The 13480-nt window shown below is 51.8% G+C and overlaps 1 protein-coding gene across 19 annotated transcripts in view; it reads right to left on the bottom strand.

Moving 5' to 3' along the window:
- NCOR2 (nuclear receptor corepressor 2) overlaps positions 1-13480 on the bottom strand; it is a 403768-nt gene that overhangs the window by 80984 nt on the left and 309304 nt on the right. For 18 of the 19 annotated variants that reach the window (XM_050923437.1, XM_050923442.1, XM_050923438.1 and 15 more), the window contains one exon: positions 3633-3775. In XM_050923437.1, the coding sequence (XP_050779394.1) occupies positions 3633-3775 (143 nt within the window). Of the gene's footprint in view, positions 1-3632; positions 3776-8507; positions 8872-13480 lie in introns of those variants that run through there. The other variant, XM_050923457.1, reaches the window with a different exon arrangement.

Raw genomic sequence — 13480 nt, 5'->3', positions numbered from 1 at the left:
CCAGCCTACAGTGCCTCCAGGGCAGCAAAAAGAGCTCACCCCCCGCTTCTGAAAAGGGAGCAGAGGGTTGAGAAGGGCAGCTCTCTCCCGTTGGGATCAGCACCAGGATCCTGCCCGTCTAGGAGCTGTCTGGATTCTGAGGCAGTATCTAACAGGGACCAGGTTCCGTCTTAATTGACTGAGGAAAGCACATGGCTGGGTGCTCTGTGGACATATTGCAAGGACTTGTAGGGACCCTTCAGTTTGATAGGTTAATATGAGCCATATTATCCCCCGACCTCAGGCAAGTCTAGCACAAGGGGCAGACACCCACACGCGGAGAGAGATTCTGAGCTCTGATGGCTCAGGGAAAGAGCAACTTGAAAGGACATTCGGTATCACAATGCCTCATTTTCCCCTTGACTGCTGGGGTTAATGAAACAAGAGATGAGCGCGCAGAAGGTCAGGACTAACTGAGGCTGATGCCAAGAACAGATCTTAGGTGCTCACAACAGAACTGAGCAGAAACGCTCAGAGGCAGAGACTTCGAATGAGGCTTACAGGTGGCGTGACTCAACCCTAATCAGAGGCACTGGCCCTTCTGATGTGTTTCTTGGGCTGGGACCCCGCTCAGTGGGGTGGCTGTCAATATACAGCTCCTGGCCTGTATTTCTAGGGGTGGAGCTGTTAAATCTGAGTCCATCCCCCGCTTATTTGGTCCTGTCTTAATCCAATACTGCCAGGAGGATTCTCCTCCAGTCACAAGTCAGTGAAAGAGGGATGTCTGGGAGTCTGCACAGCTCTGCTGAAAGGCAGACAGGGCTACACAGTATACCAAATCCATCTCAGCAGCTCTCCAGGTGAGGTTTATTTCCTGTAGGAAAAGGACAGCCTTTAAAGTTCAAGTCCCAAGCATGGCATGAGTGGAGAAGCTGTGGAAGCCCACGGGCCATCCATGCCCCAGAGAAACAGGATGGAGCTGCCACAGCCCTGCTTTCTGACTGCACTAGCATTGCGGCTCGGGCTCTCAAGTGTGTGGGGTGGGAAGGGGGCTTGACAGCCCAAGCCGCAGTGTCTACACAGTTATTTTTGCATGCTAATATGAGCCCCACTAGCACAAGTCTCTCAGCCCGGGCTCTGGGTCTTTCTTCAGAGGCAAGGCTCCAAGCTGCGCCCTCGTTACCCATGGGCACTGGCAAATCCGGGGTGTGGCTGACAGTCTGGCATGCATGCCCACCAATCCGAGAGCCACACCTGAAAATCACCATCTGCTGGCCAATGCACCCACTGCGCACGAGTGCAGACTACAGCTGTGCTAGCCACAGCAAACTGGGGACACAGGGCTCCGTGCAAACCACTGCTGTGGTCCTGGTTTGCATAGGGCTCGTGTTCCTTGGGCTGTGCTTTAGGTCTACATTTGAATGAATCCTCAGACTTAAGCTGAAGAGCACTTGGAGTTACTGAGTTTTACTGGGATGAAACCATCCAGAACAGTGAATTTCATCTGGCTATAATTCAAAACCACGCACTGGCATAGGCTAAACCATACACTGACTCAGGTTTGCCCAAAACTGGGCTCTGGTTCACTTCAAGGTTTCTAGACATCTCAGCAAAGCTGGGTTGAGATCTGAGTTTGTAACTAAACCCTTGTTCTACCAATCCTAGCAACAGGGCTACAAACCATAAACAAGTTACATTGGAGAAATTAACAAACGTTACTCACTGAGTTTATCCTCCTTAAATTAAATAAACATTCTAGCAAAACTGGGATTGCAGAGCCTATCCGTTTCCTTGTACGTTATCTGCAGGGAGATCAGTAATAGCTGCTGGCATCCAGGTCATGGAATAAGCTAGACACTTCACTGCAAAATTACCTGATGACATATTGGCCTGACTTCTGACTGCTTCCACTGAGAGGGCGGTCAAAGCTGACTATTTTGCATGCCCAGATTCTATACAGGAAACTATCAGGAGATTTGGTTTATTTATGAATATATTTAGGAGTTAGGAAGGAAAGTCTGTGGAAATTCATTCACAGTTGTTCTTTTATTTTATTCAGTTTTATGGCATCTGCTGTTGCCTAAAACAATAGAACCCAATAAATAACAGCTGAGCGTTCATTGTTCTTATACAAAACCTAAATTCCACAGCCCCCAGTGCTTAAAAGACTAGATGATGATGATGATGATCTAAACTGCACGCGCTAGTGAATAATATGAATGGGGGAGAAAAGGATGAGGGAAAAACTGGTTCTGCAGAAAAACACCCATGCAGTGCAATTTCTGATATATTAGGAAGCAGAGTAAATTAATATATTCAACTCTGATTCTATTACTGAGTTCAGCGATCTTACATCTGATTCGCCCAAGGAACAAACACTAGATCTTTATAACATAAAGCTCTATTTGGAGAGGTTGCCTGTGTGTGTGTGTGAGTGTTTCATCCCATTCTTTAGGTAGGTGTTTTTGTTGTTTTCTTTGTACCGTTTGTTTGCTTTGTTTCTAACACAACTGAGTGAAACATAGGAACACAGGAGTATCTCTCAGCTTGGAGAAATGATCAAAAGAATCACCACTGCCTGCTCTACTTCTTGTTCCTATAGAGTGACTAGGATATTCAATTCCTAGCTGAGTCACTGAGTGCCTTCCTGTCTTTTTATTCGCACTGTAATAGCTTGCTGCAGAGATTCCTGTATTGAACATTGTCCCTTTCCTTTCCAAAGCACTCCCTGGGGGGTTACGCCATGTGAATTCTATTAGCCAGGAAGCTCGGAACCCCAGGGTCCTCTGCAAATGAAATGATAATTATAATACTTAGCAGTTCTGTAGTGGCACGTTGCATCTTCAGAGTGCTTGGCAAATGCCAATTAATTTATTCAGTGGACTTTGCGAGGGAAGAAAGAATTGTCATCCCCTTTCTACCACAGGGAAATTGATGCATAGAAAGGTTAAGAGATTTGCCCCGGGCCATGGAAGGAATCAAAATGTCTGCCAGGATTCGAACTCCTGTCTGTCAGGATTCGAACTCCAGGCCACTGGACCATGCTTGTCTCTGGATGTCCCAATGATTGTTCTTTCTGAGACTCAACCTCCTTCCTTCTAATATCGGGATGGCAACCTTGTGGGGTTTGGTTTTTCTTGTCTGTTTGTGGTCAGTTTGCCATTAATTTCTTTATACTCGGTGCTCGAGCCACCACGGGACAAGCAGTAGTGGAAGACTGCACTGGAAATGAACAGTATTACTGGGCTCACTTCTGATCTCTGTAACACTTGGGTAAACTGGTACAACTCCACTGGCGTCAATGGATTCACACAGCTGTAACTGGGATCACAATCTGGCTATGCATCACAATACACAATGGCTATTCTCTCCTTTCTATCTCCTTTTTTCTCACTGTGTAGCACGTGAGTCCGAGACCTGGTCGTTGTGTCCCACAGGGGCCCCCAACCTAGCCAGAAAATACCACAGGCCGAAGGACAAATGCCCCCTTTCTCATTATAAGCCATCAGCTGAAGCCTGGGCTCTGTGATTTTCACCCAGTAAATTCTCAGGGAAGAAAAACTTCCCTTTGGACTTGGGAATGTCAGAAGCTGTGTCACTGTTTGCCGGGAAATATCTGTGGTGCTTGGAGCGGGCTGTGGCGGGCTGCTTACCATTTTTAGTTTGTGCTGCTGCAGGATCTCGTCCAAGTTCTGTCTTTTCTTGTAGTTGAAATAGAAGTTTTTGCACTGCGACACAGTCTTGGAGCCCACCATCCTGGCAATGGCTGACCAGTTCCGCCCATGTTCAAGGAGACCTGCAACCAGGAAAATAAAATCAGAGGGGGGCAAAACAAAATAAACCCTCACAAGGGTGGCACAGTGCACAATGGCTGGGTCACTCCCCCTGGACAAACCATACTCCACTGGGACGATATGGTCACCAGCACCCGTCTGCAAGACTTCCGTGGCCAAGAGGATGAGAGAGAGGCTCCTGTTTTTCTTTCCAGGTGAAAAGCATTACCCTCAGCAGTCTTGGGGAACAAAGTGCACTGTAGCTGCATCTACCAACAATGCTGATAGCTCTGTGGCCAGACCGCACCGTTCTAGCATGTTGGGGGCAGCACAGTCACAGCACCCCACAAGGGAGTGACAAGAAGCCAGTTGCTCTACCCCTTCGGAAGGTGAAAGCATGTACCTCCTCCCTGAGGGCTGCAGTTATGCCTGGTCCCTACCCGGGGGACTAACGGGGATGGGGAAAGGCTCTTTGCATCCTCCATTCTCTGAGAGCTGGAGCCCACAGGCTTGGATGGGCTGGATGCACACGCAGAGATGGCCAGGAGGGGCCCAAACAAAGGAGCCGAGACACAAATGCAGTGACGTATTCACCCAGGCAACTCCACTGCTGGAAGGAGGGGGAAGCAGAGGGAAAATCAGTGCTAAATCATGGGCTCACATGCAGAAAATTTTCAGGTCAGGCACCAAGCCAGGGGCGACAACTGCAGGCAGATGGAGTGGCACCAGGATGCATGAATGGAGGATAGTTGTCGAGACTAGGGGGGGCATGGAGGTAGGAAGGAGCTAATCATCAGCCGAGGTATTCCATGGCCTCCATTACCATCGTTTCTAAACCCCTCCCCAAAATGAATGTATTTATCCTCCCCACACTTCTGAGAGATGGGTAGTGCTATTACCCCAATTTACAGACGGGGAAACTGAGGCACAGAGTGACAAAGTGATCTACCTAAAGTCACACAAGGAGTTCCTGGTGGAGCAGGGAACTGAACCCAGGTCTCCAGATTCCCCAGCTATTGCCCTAACCACTGGACCACCCTTCCTCTGTGCAATGCTACTGCAGGGCTCTGCTTCATACACACGCTATACACAATAGACACAGGTCCAGCCAGTACAACACAGAGGGATGGTCACACACAGAAACACGCCTGCCACAGGCACTGTGGAGAGAGACATGCTAACGCTGCCCCTAGAAACCAGAGGCCAGCGGAACCGAGGAGGGAGAAACCTGGAGAGTGAAAGATCTAGAAACTTGGGGCACTGCCAAAGATTTAGTTTCACGTCTTGCACTGGGAGGAGGCCAAACACAGGAAAAGCCGGGAAATTACCAGCCTCCCCTTGGAATGCAGAGGCCAGCTGAGCTCACAGTGTATAAAGGTGCAGGGAGTGAGAAAATCCACACCAGCCTGAGGTGGGGGTGCCATGGACCATTCATTTAATGAGCACCCTGTAGCCCCGAGCAGACCATCATAGCCCCTGGTGGCCCCTGTATTGCCCCCTGGGACTGTGCAGGTTGCCAGGGCAGCAGGCAAGGCCACTGCAGCTGAACGAGGATCCTACCCTCTTACAAGTCTGTGTACCTCCCGCATGATGGATTGCCAGTCTGGGGACTTCATTTGCCCAATGGCCTCAAAGCTAAATCTAGCCGGCAGCTCTGTATCAGGGGTGTGTGGTCCCTTTAAGGTTTCCCCTGCCTACATGTCAATAAGCCAGCCTAACCCCGCTCCTCCTTCTGACCCACCGAGATGTCCATGAGGCCCTGGCGCCTCCTCCACTGCCAGGCTGGGCTGGGGCTGGCCTGCTAGATAGCTGCCATCCGGTTGCCTGCAAGCCCTGAGGACGAGACATGTTGCACAGCTCCAGCAGGCTCCACACTGCACTGTCAGTGGGACTGCGACCGGCTGGCCCTTGCATCGGTCCATGTTCCTTTGCCTTTTGCCTGCCGCTTGCCATGTTCCTTCTAACACGCTTGGCAAAGAGGGGCTATCGCAAGCCCCATGAAAAGCAACATTTTAAGGACACGTGAAGCACCCAAAATGAACTGGCAAAAGCTGTCTTGCCCATTGGGCCTGGCCCCTCCGGCACAGACTTCTGACACCAAGCTGGGGTTCTCTTGGTGCATAGAGACACAGACCCTCCTGCAACACTGGATGGGCTTCCTTGAAGGTCCCCTATCCCCGTACTGGTCAGGCCTTAGCCTGCTTAGCCTGAGACCCCTGATGAGATCACAGGCAGAGTCCGCGTTCATGGTACAGGGAAGCCCCTGGCACGTCCTTAGGACCCACGCAATACTTCCCTTTAAAAGTGCTCTAGCAACGAACAAAGGAACCAACTAACAATGGCTTTGTTTATGAGCAGGGCCTACTCCAGAAAGGCTGCGTTGGTTCTGTGAATCCCAAAGCTGACAAATAAAACATCCTAAGGGATAAACCCTCGAGCCGGTGCACACAGCTGAAGCAGCAGTGCCCCCCTGGGATCAGAGCAGGGGCTTGGAGAGTAGGAATTGGTACCCTGGGTCCGGGCAGGTGGATGAGCTGTGTAGCTGCAGAGCCAGCAGTTCCAGCTTTAAATACCCACAGAGGGCTGGGGCACAGGGAGCTCTGGGAGCGAAGTGATCCCCAAATCCCAGGCAGCAGAAGCACACCAGCTCCATGGCAGACGATGGCCCTATGCCAGCTAGGAGAGAGGGGCGTGGGATTTGCCCCAAAGAGATGCTCACCAGTACCTGGGCCAAATGGCCCTCGGATAAATACTCATCCACCTCCGGGTGAACCCAAGCCCAGCCAGGAACGACGAGTGAAAGTTCCCATATCCTGCACCCTCGCATGGCCCTGCAGCCCTGACTGCACTGCATGTAACAGACCTGCCATGCACAGCAGAGCGGGGGCAACAGAAGAATCGGGTTTGAGTTTTAGCTCTACAACACCCAACGCTGATCCATTTAAAGCCAAGACAACGGCTGCTGCTGCTTTCAACTGAGACTTCTCAAATCCATCTTGCCACCAACCTTGAGAGACACTAGCCAGCGAGATCCTTCCCCTCCTAGGGACGGCTAAACGTGGCCGGGGAAAGCAGGCCAGCCCCATGCACTGTGATTCATCATCGCTTCCAGAATGAACAAATGAATCAATCCATTCACTCTTTGCTACTTGGAGGGCTTAATCCCCAGGGTAACAGACCGGGCTGGAATTGTAAGCTACATCTCGGGCAAGGGCCTTGAACAGTAACAATGGTTCCTGCCTCCACAACAGGCCCCATTCTCTGTACGATTGTGTTGTCCTCCGAGACGACTGCGCTGCACAGGACGGGGCAGCAGGATGTGCTAATTGCAATGGCTGTTAGTGTGCCAGGGTGTGTCCATGCTCACTCTATTTCCAAGTGCAGCTCGACCTTGTCTTGCTGCACGTAAGAAGTCGCTCAGCTGCCCTTCCATTCGTCAGGTGCGCTGCGCTCAGCGGTTTTGCAGGGCCGCTTCCCAATCACAACGCTGTGCTGAAGCCTGTTCAATTTAAAGTCACCCACTCCAGCGGCACCACGAGGCCCAGCTCCTTGGGAAGCTCAGCGCCCTTCCCCTCGCCTGCTGGGGACAGCGTGTGGTGTGCCCGGTCTCCACACATGCGAATGGTGCGGGTCTGAAGGCAAGCATCCAGCTGGCAGGAAGGGAGCTGCGCAGGTGTCTGTATCTATCTCATGAGGAAGAGACTGCATGTTTCCAAAGCACAGACAGACCTTCCCCCTGCAGGATCAAACCAGTGCGGACAGACGCCCTTATCTTTGCAGGCAAGAGAACAAAACAGCAACACCTGCTTCCCAAAACTATAATTATCTGTACTTTCAGGGTGGGAGCAGCCAGCAGCTGCCCTGGATCTGGCTGGCGAACAGGCCACTCGCCAGGCACCATCAGTGCTCTGCTGAGCAACGTCACGTCACTGTTCCCTTCCACCCCACTCCACCCCACCGCCTCCCCCCCACGCACTCTTCATTCCCCACCCCGTCTCTACCACACAAGCCTGCCACACGCAGGTCTGTCTCTCACAAAACGCACACACTCATTTAGCACCACAACTGAAACTCTGACTAACCAGCCGACCAGATCTTAATCAGTCCTGCGTTGACTGGTGAGGAGGAGAGGATAGGTGTGTGCACAAGTGCGCACACGCACACACACTTGCTCGCCCCATCCTTAACGTTCACCCCAGACGCTCAGCATTTCATTACTGCCCTATGGCTGTACTTACATTCTCCGAGTCTAGCTTCACCTGCCAGAAAAGCTGCTCCGAGCATGCGGCAGGCAGACCAGAATAAACAGGGAGAGCACTTCTTCAAAGCCCCGCGCGGCAGAGCAGTTTGTTACCAAGCGCTGGGAGTTCTTGACTCATATCCTCCCCGCTCATTTTGTTTTCACTCCCTCGCAGCAGCCAACGAAAGGGAAGGAAAAAAAAAAAAGCTGGTTCTTTAAATCCTGGGGGCTCCGGCACTTAGCAGCCCTGGGCAGCAAGGGCAGCTACTGCACAGTAACTTAAAACCAGGTCTTAAAAGCTGGAGGCGCCTGACCCTGACGCAAGAAATTGCCTTGAACACATGCTCCGTCCTCAGTGCTCTCTGCCCCACTGGGGCGCGAGAGGCACCCTGGGCACTCCTCGGGCTCAGCTCCTCGGAGCTTTCCAACGGTCTGGCGCAGCGTTTGTTAAGGTGGACTGAAGTTGCTTTGCTTCCCCCGGCGCTCTCTCCCCCCCCCTCACCCCTAGGTCTCACCTCCTCGCTCAGCAGCCCAGGGGTACGGGGAGGAGAGTCTGTGCAGTTTCAAGAGATGCCCAATGCTGACCAAAAAAAAAAAAAAGGCAAAGCAGTCGAGTGCTGCAGCTTCCCTCCTGCCAGCTGCGGGCCGGGAAGAGATCGGTGCCGTGGGTGTGCGGCGGAGCAGCAAACGAGCTCTAATCTTTTCCTCTGGCTGACCCAGAGGCTCGGTTTGTCTGAATGTGACCTCTAGACAGAGCATTAATAACGAATGTGGCACTGACCCAAGCTGACAAGGGGTGCGGCCAACTTGGCACCCACTTCCTTTCTCTCTCTCACTTTCTGTCTCGCGCTCGCTCTCTCTCATCTGAATGTCAACAGCAGGGGGAGCGAGCCAGGAAAACAAAGCTTTGCTTAATAGTTTCCTCTGCTCTGAAATGAATCAAAGGGGCTTTTCTGAATCGGACTGGACCTTCCCCACACGTCTCCCCTCTGCCTCGGTTTTCAACTGAAGGTCGCTACCATCTGGCAAGGTCAGAGGGCTCCCGGGAGAGGAGGCAGAGAAAACAAACAGAGCGCACAGATAACGCTGGACCAACAAGGGGTCTGATAACTTCAGCCCCTTCCAAGGGCAGGGGAGACAGGGACAGGCAGACACACCCCAAGTCCTTGCAGATGGGATTGCATGGGGGTGGGGACAGTCTCCTCCCTGGTCTGTGGAAACTGAGGCTGGAGTGCCTGAGAAAGGAAGGCAGGAAGGAAGAGGAGTGTGCAGATCTGCGAGAACACTTTAAAGCTCATTCGGTTTCTGGAGCGTGAGAGACAGAGGAAAGCAGCGTTGCGGAGAACGTGGCTTTCGTTCAAGCTCTCCACAATCACAGCCTTTTTTGATTATTTCTCCCCTGGCTCTCCAGCATGGCTGCCCTCGCCCCACCCAGGTCTCGCCTCTCAAAACGACGACGCATGAGCGAGCCCACAAAAGGGTCCCCTAACGGGCTCTCAACTGGATTAACAGATCAAGGTTACACTTAACAAAATGATCTCATCCCAAAAGCGCTACACTACCTACTGCGACACCCCTCCCAAGACCCCTCTGACCCCGTCTCCCTTCACGTGCTCCTTTAACCGTTTCCTACAGCTGATGGAGACCAGCGTGGGTTTGCAAGCACAGCAGCCTGCCTGGTGAACCTGGCAGCCAAGGGGATGGAGTGTTACTGGGAAGGGGCTGGGATTCTCCGACCATGGCCACTATTACAGAGGCAGTGTGTACAGAACTGAAGTTTACGCCATCCCCTCCAACAGCAGTCTGAAAGGTACACAAGTTTGGACACAGTGCTCTGAAAAACTATGCTCCACCACAAGCCAAATTAACCTGCAGATCACACCGTGCTTTATCAAGTGTGTGACTGTACATAATGTTATGAGCCCCGTTTTGCAAGTAGGGAAACCGAGGCACAAAGCAAGTCTCAAGGTCCCAGAGCACATCAGTGGCAGAGCCTGGAACAGAACACAGGACTCCTGGTTCCAGGCCAACGAGAGTAGCAGGGAATTCTCCGCACAGCATACAGCAAACGTACGCCATGGCAGTTCCTCCAAGGGTGTTTATGGAGGGCTGGCAATACTTTCGGTAAATGCCAGCTCTTGCTAGCTGTAACCTGCACTGTCTGGGCCACTCTTCCTCAGAATCCAGCCTGGAGATCTAGATTGTTCCTATGAGCTTCTGGCTCCTGCCAAGTCTGTTGGTTCAAGCATCCGTAAAATGTTCTGCTGCTGCGAGGGAGACTTGCAACGAAACTCTCTCCATCCTCACAAGAGAATCTCCCGGCCCTTGCTAAGAGAGGGGTGCTCACAGCCGGAGGGATAGGGTGACTTTTGCGGCCGCTGTGTGATCTCCCTGCACGGCACAGTACCGCAAACCGAGCAAGTCTGACACGGTTTGCTGCAGACTCCCCTGGCTGCAATGGCCAGGGAGTTCCCCTCTAGTGTGGTCTCTCTCTCTTCTCCCTTGACAATAGCTCACAGGAGATTGGCCCATGTTAACCCCAGGTCTCCCCTTACTGAAGGGCTTTCTAGGACATCAGCCATGTTAACGCTTCACCGTGTTTTCTATTAACCCTCCACATCTTCCCCGACCCAAGTTAGCCTCCTTGTTACACAGCAGTAGCAGCCCATCAGTCAGCGAGAGACCCTGGTGATTTGGCTACATTGGCCTACTCCAGTCGCTTCAGTCACAGAACTCTAGAGCGGCCCACTCCACCGCTGGTAGGATTTACGTCTTCGTCCCGCTGAACTCTGACCTCGCTACCTTCTCTGTGCCACTCATCCCCTGAGGCCCAGCTGAGGGAAAGGCAGTATCCGTCTCCGAGCCTTTAGCAGGAGCTAGTTTTCCCTCCGACGTTCACAATCTGAGAGGGACATTTACCGTCTTCTGGGGAAAACACGGTTCCTCCTCGCCAGGGCTACTCCCAAAGAAGGGAGGCAGCACGAAGCAGCCGCTAGAGCACAATCTGGCTGTTTTATCACCTGCTTGAGGTGCTATTCCTACTCCCTTACTGTTAAAGGAAAAATCCGTTCAAAACTCAACCATAGGCAGGAAATCACAGTCATTACCAACCCGCTCCCCTGACAGGCCTTTGTATTTCATGTGCTGACGCTCCCTGAGCAGACCCTGGGATTTCTCTGCTACCTAGCGAAGAAACACGACACATGCTGTGACAGAGAGACCAGTATGATACAGAGAGAGCAGCTCCGCGGGCCACCGCCACCCCACCCGGACTGCTAAGCAACTGCGGGCAAAGAGAATGCCAGGACAAACCACAACGGGGCCTGATCGACCCCTGGGTGGGACAGGACCAGAATTGTAGGCAAGCGCGGAGCCAGGGCCCAACTCTGCAGCCTGCCCTTTACCATAACTGGCTGAACCAACCTCTCCCACCTGAACCTGCTTCTGGACTGACGGATGTGAACATCAGTGCCCGGGCCCCACCTCTAATCAAGGATTAGGAGGCTGAAAAATACATGAGCATTACAAAGGAGATGCTGGGGGAGGGGAGATTTGTCGCCTCTTAAGGGTCCCCTATGCGGATGCTAACACAGGAAGCTAACAAATTCCAGCCCCTGCCCCGTCCGTGTGTTAGGCTGGAGTGGGGACCACAGCAGTGCAAGCTGTCTGCCACTTCCTGCCCCAGGCCACCTGGCCCCAGAAGTGCATGAGGTTACCCTGGGACTAGGCAGGGCCAGGCTATGCTCTTGCTCAATTTGATTCTTTTCAGAAGCAAAGGATCCCCTGGAGCGAATCTGGCCCCCGTATCTGATTTTGTCCCCGATACCTGGTGATGCTCCCCTGCCAGCACAAGTGTTCGACCTGTCCAGGAGAATCACCTAACGCTGTATGGGCTCATTTCCACTGCTCTTACCCCTGTATCTTCCTGTCACAGAATCACAAGACTGGAAGGGACCTCGAGAGGTCATCCAGTCCAGTCCCTGCACCCATGGCAGGACTAACTATTATCTAGACCATCCCTGACAGGTGTTTGTCTAACTTGCTCTTAAAAACCTCCAATGATGGAGATGTCCCAGTACCCACGCCTGCCTCCCGGCTAGCCCACAGCACTCCTGGAAGGGGGAGTGAGCTGAAGACCAGATAGAAGCTGTGTGTCAGCCTCTTTCCGAGGTTTATTTCAATCAGCAGGTTTTTACACTGGAACGGAGCAAGCGTGGGTGATTGCATGTGCAGTGGTGAGGGGTTCTCTCTGCAGCAGGAGACATACCCTGTGCCTTCGCAGTGTTACACTGCCGCTTACCCTGCATCCAACCTGACAGCTCCTTGCAAGAGAACAAGGTTTTAGTGCTAGGAAGGGGCAACAAAGCAGAAATCTGGACATTTTGCACATACACACGCACGCAATGAAGTGCATTTCCACATGCACGCAGGCTAAGCAGAAGGCGGCTAAGAAGAAGGCTTCATGTGGACCTCTGTTTAATTCATTTAATATTAATGCATGTGCTAGTTTACTAGTAAAAAGGCTGGTGTTTCTAACTGCCAGCCCTGAAAACTCAGCCTGGCTATCTGAGAATCAAGCGAGGGGTCACTTCCCTTCTTGTGCATCATCACCTGAGCTAAAGGTGCTGCAGACCATACAACATCTGCACAGCCACCCACTGTCCTCAGAGCATGGCCTCACCTGTGTCAATCCATTGCTTTCCATGTGTTTGCACAGGAACGGTTGATGCATAAAGTAGGACAGACCCCTTAGCCCTAGGCTTGCACAGTTTGCAGGACTGAAAAGCGGCCAAAGCTTATTTTTGTCACTGAAGTCAGCAGTTCTGAGCCTCAGTGATGCACAGGGAGGAAAAGCTGTAGAGTAAGAAGGTGCAACCATTACGTAGTCTCTTTTCAAAGTAAAACCACATGTTAAAGCTTTGGGGAAAGCCCTGAGCTGCACCTATAATGGTTACTAGCTCTTCGATAAATCCCCCGAACCTAGCAGCTAGCTAAGCATTCCCAGGTCCGGGGCAAGGATAAACCATCCTGCAGTGAAAACTCGATCAGGTCCAAGATGGGGCTGAAGCCTCAAGGGAAGTGGATTCACTCTCACCCCACTTGCTTTTGGACTAGGTGGTGGGTAAACTCCGGGAGCAACTACAGCTAATCAAAACCGCCTGCTTGTACCTCTGAATCACAGTCACAATGGAAGAAGCCGATGATACCAGAACACACGGCACCATAATTATATCAATCGCTGTATGTTTTGGCAGACTATCAAATCAAAGTTTACTACAAAATAAAAAAAGTGTCGTTAAACAAGAACTTCACCCTTACAAGGTTCTCGTTCCCCTAGTTAACTTAATAATATGGTATTCCCCACTGCGGTCTCACCGTATAGCCATAGTATCTCCTTCTCTTATTTAAAATCTCTCCGTTTAGCATCGCTATGCAAGTGCTGTTGAATATGCTCACTCAGATTGCAATCTGGAGAGATTATTCAACT

The sequence above is a fragment of the Gopherus flavomarginatus genome, chromosome 15 (assembly GCF_025201925.1).
Source record: "Gopherus flavomarginatus isolate rGopFla2 chromosome 15, rGopFla2.mat.asm, whole genome shotgun sequence".
In the NCBI taxonomy this organism is placed as follows: domain Eukaryota; kingdom Metazoa; phylum Chordata; order Testudines; family Testudinidae; genus Gopherus; species Gopherus flavomarginatus.
The sequence above is the reverse complement of the archived record's forward strand: the minus strand, read 5'-3'. Positions and strand labels throughout refer to the sequence as shown.